This window comes from Geotrypetes seraphini, chromosome 9, assembly GCF_902459505.1.
Source record: "Geotrypetes seraphini chromosome 9, aGeoSer1.1, whole genome shotgun sequence".
Taxonomy (NCBI): Eukaryota; Metazoa; Chordata; class Amphibia; order Gymnophiona; family Dermophiidae; genus Geotrypetes; species Geotrypetes seraphini.
The window spans coordinates 15,256,228-15,270,656 of record NC_047092.1 but is presented as its reverse complement, the minus strand read 5'-3'; the positions used below and the strand labels follow the sequence as shown (position 1 = coordinate 15,270,656).

At 44.1% G+C, this 14,429-nt stretch overlaps 2 protein-coding genes across 5 annotated transcripts in view; one reads left to right on the top strand and one right to left on the bottom strand.

Annotated features, from left to right (window-relative positions):
• CEP41 (centrosomal protein 41) overlaps window positions 1-426 on the bottom strand; it is a 70,311-nt gene extending 69,885 nt beyond the window's left edge. The window contains exon 1 of the mRNA XM_033958311.1: window positions 406-426. Coding sequence (XP_033814202.1) covers window positions 406-408 — 3 coding nt within the window. The 5' untranslated portion in view covers window positions 409-426. The remainder of the gene's footprint in view (window positions 1-405) is intronic.
• The window catches only part of MEST, an 89,007-nt gene that overhangs the window by 12,048 nt on the left and 62,530 nt on the right, over window positions 1-14,429 (top strand). The window contains exons 1-3 of one of the 4 annotated variants that reach the window (XM_033958313.1): window positions 814-925; window positions 9,378-9,479; window positions 12,513-12,667. In XM_033958313.1, the coding sequence (XP_033814204.1) occupies window positions 9,430-9,479; window positions 12,513-12,667 (205 nt within the window). In that variant the 5' untranslated portion in view covers window positions 814-925; window positions 9,378-9,429. Of the gene's footprint in view, window positions 1-785; window positions 926-9,377; window positions 9,480-12,501; window positions 12,668-14,429 lie in introns of those variants that run through there. The other 3 variants (XM_033958312.1, XM_033958314.1, XM_033958315.1) reach the window with 3 other exon arrangements.

Genomic DNA, 14,429 nt, shown 5'->3' with positions numbered 1-14,429 from the left:
CCTAGGATCTATCCTCAACCACCTATATGATCTCTTCAGTAAAGGTACCAGAGGAAATTTGGTAACCTTATCTCTAACTGCTGCCATTCACAGTGAATGGCAGCAGTTCTTTTTCACTGAAAAAGGATGGTTGATCGCTGGAATAGTCTTCCACTTCAGGTTATTGAGGCCAGCAGCGTGCCTGATTTTAAGGCCAAATGGGACAGACACACAGAGAAAAGTAGGGGAGGGTCTTTGGGGTGGGCAGACTAGATGGGCCGTGGCCCTTATCTGCCGTCTGTTTCTATGTTTCAGTTAAACATCCTGACAAAATTTAAGCATTACTTCCCTCCCCCGTACTTTGAGAAAAAGGCAGCAGCAGATAGGGAAGTTCTGCATCACGGGAAACTAGATTTCAGGACCTACCATTAATTAATATAAACGGACCTAGTGTTCGATGCCCAATCAATAGATACCATTGAAAACTGCAACAGTAAGGCAATGCCCAATCCCAATATTAACATTTCAGATCCTTTATTTCTGATTCATCGAGTGGGAAGCAGAAAAGATGAATGACTTGGATCACTTTACTAGCGAGACGCTTGGCCAAAGTCAAAGTAAATACTTGAAGTGATTCCAAAACGAGATCAGTTTCAACGTTACTGCCCTGCTGGTTTGCTCGTCTTCCAGCTCCTCTTCCTGGCTGCCTAGAGCCAATCAGCTCGGTCCCTGCTGACCTTGGCCCGCCCTCCTTTTAGGAAGAGGCGGAGCTTGCTCTTTTTTTTTTTTTTTTTTGTTCAGGTAACTTTATTGGCGTGACCATTTTCACATGCTCGGGTTTCTACTTGCAAAGGTTAAACTTTCCCTTGGACTTCTGCTCAGTGCCCAGCTTGAAGTCAATCGGCTGAAGGTTTCTGCTGCTGTCTTTGGCCTGCAGGGCATCGAGGTATGTGGTGGGAAGGGGGTATAGCTGTCCTTTAATCCCTACCAACTTGGGGTCGTGCAGTGGAATTTGCTGCTTGACTTATTAGGAGGCATTAGGAGTCTTGTGCCAGTGCCTGATCTTTCATTCTGCTGCTTCTATTCCCCAAATTTTAACCAAATTTCTATCATGTTTCATTTTTTATAATGCACTTTTTTTTCTATTCGAGAAAATATGATATTTTGTAAAACATGGTAACTTGTGATTCCCATTCATTAATGTATTTCAGTGGCTATGGGCTTCTGCAGGCTGGACCCTGAGAGCAAATAAGGTATGGGGGTGATGATAGTGGTGCTACGTCCCAGTATATTCCTATTGGCACAGAGCAGCAGGAGTTAAGCAAGGTGCTGGCAACTCCAGCTCCATGTTATCTGCCTTGGTTTGCAAACAGAACCTTTGATTTCTTGGAACATTAGTTTGAAAACAGGGTGTGGTTATGTAGCTTTGTTGTAACCTGTGGAAAATTCTACTCTGAATCTGTGGAGGGTTTTTGTTGCTTTTACTTTCAAGAATTCCACTCTTTAGCTCTACAGAAGCTGTAAAAATGCCATTCTCTGCTGCTGTAGGTTTGACTTTATGCTCAGAAGGACTGTATAACTTTTGGGAAAGTATCACTGAAGCACTTGTCCCTGTTTTTTTATTTTTAAAGGAAGCATTTATTTATAAGGCTGCAAAGAGATGTCTCCCTAAACATAGCTCATTTATGTTATTTATTTAAAAATTTATATACCACATACAGCTATACGGTTTCCATATCGCATATATAAAATATTGTTTCCCTACGATTATCACATATAACATAGACATGTCTTACCATGAGATGAAAGTTCTTTTGAAATATACATAAGTAAGGATCCACCCAGTGGCTAGCACATTTTATTTCACTGTACCAGTGCAGAGAAGTTTAAACTCTGCCTCCCCCCTCTATTTATTTGCTTTAGAGAATCAAAGAAGGATGGAGCTTGTAAGGTCACTTAGACCATACCCTGCTTTCAAGCAAACAAATCATGTCAGACAATGATTTGTCTAACATGTTCATTAAAACATCCATTGACAGAGGTTCCACTGCTGCCTCCTATGCTTAACCACACCTTACTTTAAATCAGGGTTGTCAAACTCAATCACACTAAGGGGCCGAAATCCAAAATACAGGCAAAGTCGCGGGCCAGATTCTGCCCAATCTCCGCCCCAGACCCCGCCCCATAATAGTACTAATTATAACACAATTTTTTCCATTCATTTTTCATAAATATACACACACAATATAATCTTATTAACACATAATGGTTAACCACAAAATTAAACTACATAAAGCACACTGTTTGCTTCTCAACATTAATTCCTACCAGAACACAGAAAACTCCTATGCAAATACAGGGCCAAAAACTAAAAGTACTAATATATAAAAAAGAAACCCTAAGATTCAAGACTCTGCATGCAGTATAACCCCAGAGAAAATTAAACAAATGTATTTCTTCCTGAGCAGTGCAAAAGATAGCAGATTGACAATTCAAACACTAAATTGAAAATAAAATCATTCTCCCTACCTTTGTCGTCTCCCTCCCTCACCACTGCGACTGCGCAGAATAATACTGGAGGCAGGAGAGAGGTACTCATGCTCCCCCACCTCTGCACACATTGTACTGCTGGGCCAGACCAGTAGAGAGGTAGAGTTGGAGGAGGAAGTCAGGAGGGCAAGCCTACGGTTATAATCAGCTCCCCCCCCCCTCGCTGACTCAATTTCCCTCTTGTGGTCTGGTTTCCTTCTCTCTTCGGCAGTAATTTACACCGCCATGTGGTTGTCAACTCGCGCATGCCGGCAGCGCACCAGAAATTAATTTAACTGTGCCGGCCCCAGGGACTCATCCTAGCTGGGGCCGGCACAGTTAAATTCATTTCTGGTGCGCTGCCGGCACGCACAATTTGCCAACCACACAAATTACTGACCAGCACTATTAAATTACTGCAGGGCCGGCACTGGGGTGCATCGCTGGGGCTGGCAGTTAAATTCATGTCTGGTGTGCTGCCAATCACACCGGCGGTGTAAATTACTGGCCGGCAATGGGGTGCGTAGCTGGGGCTGGCCAAAACAGAAACCAAGGTGACATCTTGAAGCCCTTGATACTCCCCCCTGATGCTGGCCCTGAACCATAGGCTGCATAAAACAGCCAGGTGGGCCAGATTCGGCCCGTGGGCCTTTTGTTTGATACATGTGCTTTAAATAAATAACAGTGGTACTCTAGAGCAGTGGTTCCTAACCCTGTCCTGGAGGACCACCAGGCCAGTCGGGTTTTTGGGATACCCTTAACCCTTTCAAGACCATAAGGATCGAAGGCCAATTTTTGTGGTTTTGACGACATTTTTATGGTAAAAAGGGCTTGCAGATGCCAAAAAATTGATTTTTTTTGTGAAATATCATTATTTTTTTTTAAAAAAAATCACACTTCTGGCTTATGGACAGTGTGGCAAGTGAATCTTCTCGTCAATCTGGCAACGACGCTAATGAATGAATGTCGGAACCAGTTTGTTTACATAAAGGCAGTATCATATGGAATCCGTACATATCAAATTTAGAACTGTAGACATCCCAATCAAAATTTATAGGATTTTAAAGTTATGGGACAAATATGTCCCTTGGTCCTGAAAGGGTTAATGAATATGCATGAGAGAGATTTGCATATAATGGAGGTGACAGGCATGCAAATCTGCCCCATGCATATTCATTAGGGCTATCCCTAAAACCTGACTGGCCTGGTGGTCCTCCAGGACAGGGTTAGGAACCACTGCTCTAGAGCTAGGATGATTAACTAGATGACTACTACCATGGTTAGAGTTTGTGGCAATATGAGAGAAGAACGCCGTGCTTTAGAAAAACATTACAATTTATTGGATAAATGTTGTAGAGAAGGATAGATGCAAAGCAAAAAAAAAAAAAATACAAAACCCAAACTTAATTGCAATATCAGTGCAACTAAATTCCTGAGACATAACTAACGGTGCTGACTTAAGAACCACATGCCAAAAGGTCCTGAGAAAGCTCAATCCAGAAAATTATTGCTCTTAGGGGATTCTATCATAAAGGCATTAACATTGGAACACAAGTCAAGGAGACTAAAATAGTGAAGTGTCTCCCAGGATCCTCAGCTACCGGGAGTACCAAACAAATACTGTCTTTAATTAGGGAAGAAACTAAGAATTTTAAAGCTGATGTTGTTATCCATTTGGGAACAAATGACCTGGCCAACAACTCCTTGCTTGCAGCGCAAAAAACTTTTCGGGAGCTAGGACAAGGTTTAAAACCTTTTGTAAAGACTAGCTTTTTTCAGAAGTACTGCCTACATATGGAAAGGAAGAGGAAAGAGTTAAAAACACAAAGGACTTCAATAGATAGCTCAAAGCCTGGTGTCATCAAGAAGGCTTTAGGTACATAGGAAGATGGGGAAATACATGGAAAGACAAGAGACTATAGCAGGAAAAAGAATCCTTGCAGAGAAATTTAGACAATATGAGGTATATAATCAAAAAGAAAATATGTCTAAAAACCTGCCTAAATCGGCACTTGGATGATCAAAAAAACAGGTCGTCCAAGTACTGCTAATTGAACAGGCCCAAAAATGGGGGTTTGTATTTGAGTCCACCCCGGCGCTGCATCACCCCTGCCCCCCTTCCAGATCTACTGCAGGCTTCTCGCGGGCCTGCCTTAAGCCCCTGGTGGTCTAGCAGCGAGCTGACATAGGAGGGGTCCCTCGTGCATCCTCTCCCAGCCAGCTTTGCTCTACCGCACTGCCCTCCTGCCCCCACCCCCTTTCTGCCCATTCACAGCCTACCTGTTACACCCTGGAGTTCTTAAGACTGCAAAATCTATGAGGTTGCCAAGGGAATTTGTGGCAGCCATTTTGAATGATGAGTCTGAATGGGGTAGGAGTGTAGGAACATCACTTCTGTTCAGGCTCACCTCTAGACCACCAGGGCATAAAAGGCTGTTGATGGGTCTGGGGGGGAGGTGGGATAGAGCAGAGCCTGCTGAGACAGGATGTGGGAGGGACCCTCATGTTTCGGTTCACTGGTATGAGTTTAAAGCAGGCCTGCAATGGCTCTGGTTGTGGCTGTGCTTTGACTGGAGCTGCCAGGCTAGAATGGGTTAGGACAGGACACTTCAGAGAAAGTAAGGGGGGGGGGAGAAAGGAGAGAGACATTATCGTACTTGGATATAAACCCTTGGTTTATATTTGAGCTAACCTTGTTTCCTCTTTCTTTGGGGGAAAAAAGGTTATCTTGGTTTATATTTGGATGACTTATATTTGAGTATATACGGTACACTAGGCCTACATGTTTTACACTTTTTGTAAATATCCAAGTGGATTGATATAGCAATCTAGCAATCACAATTTTCTGGTTTTATTAACCATAGTTAATGTAACTACATTTTGTTTTGAGCTTCTACTTTTTGTCTGTTCCTTGACTGGATTGGAAGCTCTATTGAGAAGTGACTTTCTTCTCTGTAGGTATCAATTCAGCACCATATATTTCTAGTAGTGAAATCTTGTAAGAGGTAAGGCTTCTACATTTGGGATATATCCTTGAAGTTGAGCAGAGTAGATGGGCCAACTGGTCTTTATGTGCTGTCATTTACTCTGTATTAATGTAGCAAAATCTATTTGCTATTGCCACTCAGTTTGCAGATTCTTTCTGCTTCATTGGAGCACTTGTAGAGATTACATACTTCAGTCAGGTATGGTGCTATTTGCTGAGCATCACATTCGCACAAGGGACTGTTTAAGATGTCCATCTTTTTGTAGAGTGACTTTGAAGTGACTATCCAGATCTGTCTGTTCAGCTGAATCATCTTTTATTCACCCTTCCTTTCCCAGCCAGACCCAACATCAGGCCAGCTGACATTCTAGTCTGCACAGCTGGGGGCAGGTGGACTCTTCCGATAGAGTAGTGGTTCCCAACCCAGTTCTGGAGGATCACCAGGCCAATCAAGTTTTCAAACTAGCCCTAATGAATATGCATGAGAGAGATTTGCATATAATGGAAGTGACAGGCATGCAAATCTTCTCTATACATATTCATTAGGGCTAGCTTGAAAACCCGATTGGCCTGGTGGGCCACCAGGACAGGGTTGGGAACCACTTCGATAGAGGACTTCATCAGGCTGACCACAGCAATACTAGTGGCCACATAAAAACTTAAGAGTGCTTCTGCTTCTCCAGTAATGGCATGAGCCACTCATGCCCAGCCTCTTAGTGAAGCATATTGGCACTTTCAAGTCTGGAGCTCTGGGTAGTTGTCTGTCTTGCCTGCCTTTTTTGGCAGCCCAGCCCAGGTCCAACACAAAAGAAGGATTAAAAGACTCTTTGTTATGCCTGCATTATTTCATTTATAGGTTATATATGTTTCAGTTATTTATATCTATAATAATAATACCTTAGTTAGTGCATGCGCACTATGATTGAAATTCCGTGCCTCCGTGCTTCCATGCCACATTAAACGCATGCGCAATACAATAGAACCGCCAAGCAGGGAAGCGTCTCAGCGCACAATATGTTGTCGGTATTCCAATAGGAGAAGGGAACTAGAGGCTGAAAAAAAGGGTAGGTGGGAGAAGGGGGCTGGAGCTGGGGTCAGTATTGTAAAAAGGGAACATGTTAGAGAAAGGAGGGGGCTGGGGGCAGAAAAAGGGATATGTGTGAGAAGGAGGCTGCAAAAGGGACATGTGAGAAAAGGGCTGGGGTTGGAGGCTGAAAGGGAAAAAATGGGAGAAGGGGGATGGGGGCTAAAAAGGGGTTTGGAGGTGGGGCTGAAAAAAGGAGACGTGAAGGAAGGAGGCGTTAAAGGGGGGTTCTTGGGAAAAGAGACCTGATTTAGGAGACTGTTAAAAGAAGACAGTTCAGAGAAGAGGGCTGGAGCTTGGGATGGCAAAAGGTGAGTCTTTAGAAGGGGTCTGGGTCTGGATTTGGGGGCTGAAAAGGAAGAAGGTGTGTGTGATAAGGAGATGGGGGCTAGAACTGAGGGCTGGAAGAGCAGGTATGAGAAGGAGGTTAGTGGGCTATAAAAAGGGAATGTGTGAGAGAAGGGAGCTGGAGATGAAATAAGGGGGGTACAAAAGGGGACATGTGAGAGAAAAGGACTGGGACTGAAGCTGGGGACTAAAAAGGGGGCATGTGAGAGAAAGGGGCTGAAGATAGGAGCTGGAAGAATAAATGAAAGTTGATGGGGAAAGGGGGAATGGAGAGGGAGTTCTAGGGAGGTGAAGGACAGAGGAAGGGGACAGGTTTTTTTAAGTTGGTGAAAAAAGGTGGAAATAGGGAAGGTAAAAGGGGAAATGGGAGCCTGAATATGGGGGTAAGACATAAGAAGAATAGCCATACCGGATCAGACTAATCTATTCTAGAACCCGTTAATGTAACGGGCTTAAACACTGGTAGTTTCAATAAATTGATTGTCCCTTAAAGTTGGTTGACTATGTCCCTTCTCCACTCCTTTTTTTTTTTTTTTTATAGTAAATGGCAGCAGAAAAAGACCTGGACGGTCCATCCAGTCTGGTTTACATTTTCACACCTGGGGTTGTGTGTTTTCTTTGTGTTGTGGGAAATACTTGGATATTGCCATCTGTTATCACTGGAGCTGTCCAAACTTGTGCTGCCCAATTCAGGAAAAAAAATTTCGATTCGATTCAGCCTATTAAATTGATTTTTCGATTCGATTTTCTTGCCCAATTGGGTGGGGGTTTTTTTTTTGTTTTTTTTTCGAACATCTTGGTGGGTTTATTTTATAGCCTCTTCACTCCCTTTGCCCTTTCCTACCCCCACTGGCACAGATAAAAAAGACTTTTCCTCTCTCTGTTAAATCCTAGTTCACGTTTGTGGTCTAACACCAGCTCTGGCAGGAAACACATTTCAAGTCTGACATATTGTAATAACAAACAGAAAATAAAATTATTTTTCTACCTTTTGTTGTTTGGTCATTATTCAAATTTTGTTGGTCCCAGGCTCTGGTTGTCTTCTGATAACTTGTTTGCCAGGGTCTCCTTCTTTCTTCTTTCTCTGTGCTAACCATCTATGTTCCATCTCTGCCCTCCCCTTCCATTTCCCTCCCCTCCCCCGGAGGTCTGGCATCTTTCCTTTTTTTCGTCTCCATCCCCAGATCCACCTTTTCTCAACTACTCTTTCATCCACCATCTCTCTCTCCTTCCTCCACCATCCCAGGCTCCACCATCTCTCCCTCTTTCCCCAACTACCCTCCTATCCAGTCCCTCCTTTTGAAGGCCTGTACCACCACTTCTGAAGGCCTGCACCCCACCCCTGAAGGCCTGCCTATCCCCTCTGAAGGCCTGTACCACTCTCCCTGAAGGATTGCACCCCCCCTCCCCCGAAGGCCTGCGTGTTCCCCCTGGCCTCCCGCGTATCCATTTACCTAATAGCAGCAGCCTGCAGAGAAGATCACCGGTGCTAGCGATCTTTACAAGCTGCATAGATCTTCGGAGCTTTCTTCCCTCTTTCGCGGTCCTGCCTCTCCTCCCCGTTCCCATGGACTCTGTCCTCATTTGCACAAGCCTTGAACGCTTATGCTCATAGCCAAATGTTGTGTCTTTAAGGGCCTGATACCAGCATTCAAATCCTTGCATGACATGGCGTTGGGCTATGTGAATGCAAAGCTTCTTCCATACGTGCCAAACAGGTCCCTCCACTCCCAGGACAAAATGCGCCTTAAAACGCCTTCTGGTCATGCCGTTCAACTGCAAACTGCCAAATGACGTTCCTACTCTCCACTTCATACCGATACACTGGAATCAAATGCTTCTGGAACGAATTATGCTCGTAAACCAAGGTACCACTGTATTTGTACTTGATCCCAGTATGTGTCACGTTAGGATAAAAACTTGTATTAAAAATCTTGCATTGTAAATATGGCAAATTTAATCTGTAAACTGTATGTTATTTATGTTTAACCTGAGCATTTTGGGGAGAATGGGCTAGAAAACAAATCTATAATAATAAAATGGTAAGCGTGCATGCACACTCTAAAGCCGTGTTCCCTGATCCGTCGCGATGTGGCCACAAGAGTGCGCATGCGTGCTTACCATTGCCCCAGCCAACCGCCGATCGCCTCCTCGAGTGAAGTGAGGAGCCGGCCAGGGCGGCGCAAGGTCCATGCCCGACCCCGGCAATGTCTATCTTCTGCCGTTGCTGCTCCGCGCAACCCTGGCCTCCCCACCATCCCGCGAGCCCCGGCCTCAGCACTGAATGTGCATGCGCGCTAAGGCAAAGGCGGTGCGGAGCGGTGGCTGCCGGGAGGAGGCCGCGGTAGCTTGAGGCGCCTACAAGCCATGGCGGCCCTTCCCGGTCTCCTGAGCCGCGTACTCATGCCCCGATTGCCGGCGGTACTGTACACTGAATGTTCTGTGTCGCAGGTTTTTGTGCTGATCCGTCTTCAGGGCAGGACCAATTCGAGCTGTCCAACTCATGAAAAAGGTGGTCCGCGTTGGGACCCAGGACCCTGAAATCTTCACAAGATAAGTGTACTACAACAGGGGTTGATGGACAGGGGAAGAGGTGATGATGGACAGGGGGGGGGGAAGAAAAAGGAAGGGAGGCCTACTGCTGGACAGGGGGAGCAGGAAAGAGGTGATGATGGACAGGGGGGAGGTAAAACAAAGGGAGAAAGGCTGCTGCTGGATAAGGGAAGCAGAGAAGGGGTGGTGGAGGACACAGGGGAGGTAAAAGGAAGGGAGAATGGACAGGGGGAGCAGGCAAGGAGTGGTGGTGGACAGCCAAGGAAAAAAAAAGACAGAAATACAGAAAGCGGCTAAGGAGGGAGAGAGAGAAAAAAAAAATAAATAAAGACACACACACACATATATTCTAGCACCCGTTAATGTAATGGGCTATAAGACTAGTTAGATAATTAAAGTGTAAAAAGGGGACAATATTCTGTTCAACTGTTTATGAATCACAAATAGAGCCTGCAATTTTGATATAAGTTTGGTACAACCTTCCCAAAGATTTACTTGCCTATGTTTTTACATCATCTGAGAAGGTAATTGGATTGTGTAGTGGATGAACTGGAAAATAAGTGTCTATTAAATTTTGGAAATGTTCCTTGATGCCAGCGACAATGGATGAATCTGTTGCAGTAACAGTAAGACGCTTGAGCAGCTGGGCACATGATGGATGTTGCAGAAGCAGACTAGACACCAATGATGTCATTTTAAATCCAAAAGCAGCTTCTGTAGTGTTTTTTTAATAATTGAATTTGCTTGACAATCGTCTTAAGATGTGTTCAGTTTTTACATATTGATGCTAGCCTCAAATTAGTAAGATGCTTGAGCAGCTGGGCACATGATGGATGTTGCAGAAGCAGACTAGACACCAATGATGTCATTTAAATGCAAAAACAGCTTCTGTAGTGTTTTTTTAAATAATTGAATTTGCTTGACAATCGTCTTAAGATGTGTTCAGTTTTTACATATTGATGCTAGTCTCAGATTTTTAGAGAATGACACAGAGACAAAGTTTGTCCCCGTCCCCATGGACTCTGTCTTCATCTCGCGGGTTCTGTCTGCGCCCTGCGGTTAGTCATGGGTACCCTGTCCCCGATTCATTCTCTAAGTGCACATCTGAAGGAGATTTTAAGGAACTTTGGTGATTTTGTACACCAAGAGTGGAGGACAGCCCATGCACTTTCCATGGTATCCAACTTTTCACTCCGCGTGCTCCTCTTCCAGTCATAGATTGTTGACATCACTGATTTTTTACTTTCTCCTTAAGATCCAGTAGAAGACAAGCTTCTGAGGTCCTTTTTGCTTGCTGTTTCCACAACCCACCCTATTTTATTCTCGCCATTGCTCTGCCCTCCTACTTCCCAGTACAATGTTCCCCCACAAATTTGCGATTCGTGGACTCAGTTATTTGCGGTATTTTCTGACTGCCTCTTCCGGTCAGAAAATACAGGGAATGAGTCCGCGAATGCCTCCTCCTTTCTCCCTCTCCCCCCTGTGGCCCTGCAAAGGGTTTGAATTTGAGACCACTGGCCTATAGGAAGAGGAGATGCAAATGTTAAGAGCCTTAGTCAATAGGGAGAGGAGGAGATAGTGGATGCTGTGGATGGACCATTTGGCCTTTATCTGTCATCATGTTTCTTTAACCATAAAGCTCTATGACCTCACAATGCAGATGTAGAGTCTTAGCCTATAGGAAGAGGAGATGCAAATGCTAAGAGCCTTAGCCAATAGGGAGAGGAGGAGATAGTGGATGCTGTGGATGGGCCATTTGGCCTTTATCTGCCATCATGTTTCTTTAACCATAAAGCTCTATGACCTCACAATGCAGGTGTAAAGAGCCTTAGCCTATAGGAAGAGGCGATGCAAATGTTAAGAGCCTTAGCCAATAGGCAGAGGAGGAGATAGTGGATGCTGTGGATAGGCCATTTGGCCTTTATCTGCCATCATGTTTCTGTAACCATAAAGCTCTATGACCTCACAATGCAGATGTAAAGAGTCTTAGCCTATAGGAAGAGGCGATGCAAATGTTAAGAGCCTTAGCCAATAGGCAGAGGAGGAGATAGTGGATGCTGTGGATAGGCCATTTGGCCTTTATCTGCCATCATGTTTCTGTAACCATAAAGCTCTATGACCTCACAATGCAGATGTAAAGAGTCTTAGCCTATAGGAAGAGGAGATGCAAATGTTAAGAGCCTTAGCCAATAGGGAGAGGAGGAGATAGTGGATGCTGTGGATAGGCCATTTGGCCTTTATCTGCCATCATGCTACTATGCTTCTATAACCATAAAGTTTTATGACATCACAATGCAGGTGTAAAGAGCTTTAGCCTATAGCAGTGGTCTCAAACTCGCAGCCCGCCAGGTCCTATTTTGAGGCCCTCGGTATGTTTATCTTAATCACAAAAGTAAAATAAAAGTTTCTTGATCATATGTCTCTTTAGCTATAAATGACAATATTATGATTAAGACTTAGCCAAAAGGAAAGATTTATAAACTATAAAGAGTTTCACCTCATGCAAAATTGTTATTTCTTTAATAAGACATTAACTCTTTTTTCTGAGGCCCTCCAAGTACCTACAAATCCAAAATGTGGCCCTGCAAAGGGTTTGAGTTTTGAGACCACTGCTTTATACTCTAAAACATTTACCCCCTCTTTTACCAAGGCACGCTAACCGATTTATCGCGCACTAAATGCCAACGCATCCATAGAACATAATGGCCACGTTGGCATTTAGCGCACGCTAAATCAGCTAGCACGCCATAGTAAAAGGACCCCTTAGTGATTAAAAAGAAAGAAAAACCACGACTGCTGAGCTTCTTTTGTCCCCCCTGGAATGGACGCAGGGCCAGGGCTTGCAGCTTGGTCACTGGCAGCCCATAACCTAATATTAGGTCGCAGCCTTGAGTTTGAAATATGCCGCCCAATAAACATGCCTGAAATGCACCCTGAGGTGTCCTGGTACTTTTGTGACTTTGCAGTTCAGGGGAGGGGGGGGGGATGATGAACTGAGGCTTCTGCAATTTATACTGTGCAGTTATCTTGTAGGATGAAAGAGTGGTGGATTCAGGTTGGGCTACTGACTGTTCCCCTAATTGCCGTCTACTTGCACATCCCACCTCCTAAACTGTCCGCAGCCCTCTCTTCGTGGAGGACATCGGGAGCTTTCTTCACCTATCGAGGTCATCGCATCTTTTACAGAGGTGAGGTATGGACATTCAATCGGACGGGTTCTGGGTAGAAATGAGTGTAATGTAATGTAATGTAATGTAATTTATTTCTTATATACCGCTACATCCGTTAGGTTCTAAGCGGTTTACAGAAAATATACATTAAGATTAGAAATAAGAAAGGTACTTGAAAAATTCCCTTACTGTCCCGAAGGCTCACAATCTAACTAAAGTACCTGGAGGGTAATAGAGAAGTGAAAAGTAGAGTTAGAGGAAAAATAAAAATAAAATAAACATTTTAACAAGACAGCATTGATCTAAATACTTTGGAAGGTAGAAGAGAGGAGAGAAAGGAATAGAAGCAGAAGGGGGAGCCGTTGAACAGTAGAATTCTGGAGAAATTTAAATGATAGAAATAGAACAAAACAAAGACAAAAGGCAAAACAATAGATAAGATTAAAGATAAATCATAAGCTGGAAAGAAAAATAAAATAAAACTTTGTCTTCAATCCACGGTTTCAGTGATCTTCAGAACTCCTGTCACAGATTTTTTTTTTTTTTTTGGGGGGGTGGAGCAAGTGTTTTGAGATCAGGAAGGAAGGTCCTTGATTTATTTCTTGTGCTTAGGATCTAATTCTGTGTATAGCAGCAAAAAAAAAAATCAATGTCAAAAAAAATTATGCGCAGTGCTATTCTATAACTGCTTCTGGTGTAAATGGAACTTATAGGAATGCCCCTAAAGCTGCGCCCCCTTTTGAGATCCACATGATAGAATGTAAGCGCCCAACTTTCTACAATATGTTTGGCAAGTTGTGTGCATAAATTCTAATTATTGCCAATAATTGCTTGTTAAAGTGGCAATTATCACTGATTGGCTTGTTAACCAATTATATTGCACACATAGATTAGTTGTCGGAGAGAATGACACGGTGACAGAATTTGTCACCGTCTCCAAATATAACCACGGGAAACCGTCCTGTGTCATTCTTTAGTGTCTATCTCAGCCTCAGTCCTTCTACACCAGTGTTCTTCAATGCAAGGCTTGAGGATCAGTGGCTGGGCCCATTCGTACTCTGATTCTTATGTGAGCCAAGTTTAGGATAATGAACCCATTGTGACATCACTGATGAGGTTGGCTCTTATTGGTAGAATGAGACATTATGACATCACAATATCTGCTCTGGTTACCAATGATTCTTAAAACCTGTCATGGGGGATCCCCAGCCAGTTGAGTTGTCAAGATACCCCTAATGAATATGCATGAGGCAGATTTGCATACAATAGAGGTGAAAGGCAAGCAAATCTGCCTCATGCATATTCATTAGGGGTATCTTGACAACTCAACTGGCTGGGGGTCCCCCAGGACAGGTTTAAAATTCATTGGCTTAAAAGCAAAACCAGCTGTATTTGGGGGGTGTTTCGGGGGTGGAGTCAGCACTAAGGGCTAGATTCATTAAGCAAACCGATTTATGTATTGATCGGTTTGCGAGCACTTTGTGACCAGATTTCCCTCCTGCGCTATTCACTAACCTGTGTAGCGATTCGATTACAATCCGCGCATGCAAATGAGGGGAACTGCATGCAAAGTAGGCAGGGATGCGATTCACTAAATAAATTTTGCGATTCAACTGGGCTTTTCGCTCATCCTGAAAAGCGACTGCTGGGGACCAGTCGAAAACGTCTTTCTGACTCTCCAGCTCTGCTCTGCCCCGTGTCTCCTGCCTGCTCGCCCCGATCTTGCAGCCCTGCTCTGCCCCGTGTCTCCTGCCTGCTCGCCCCAATCTTGCAGTTCTGT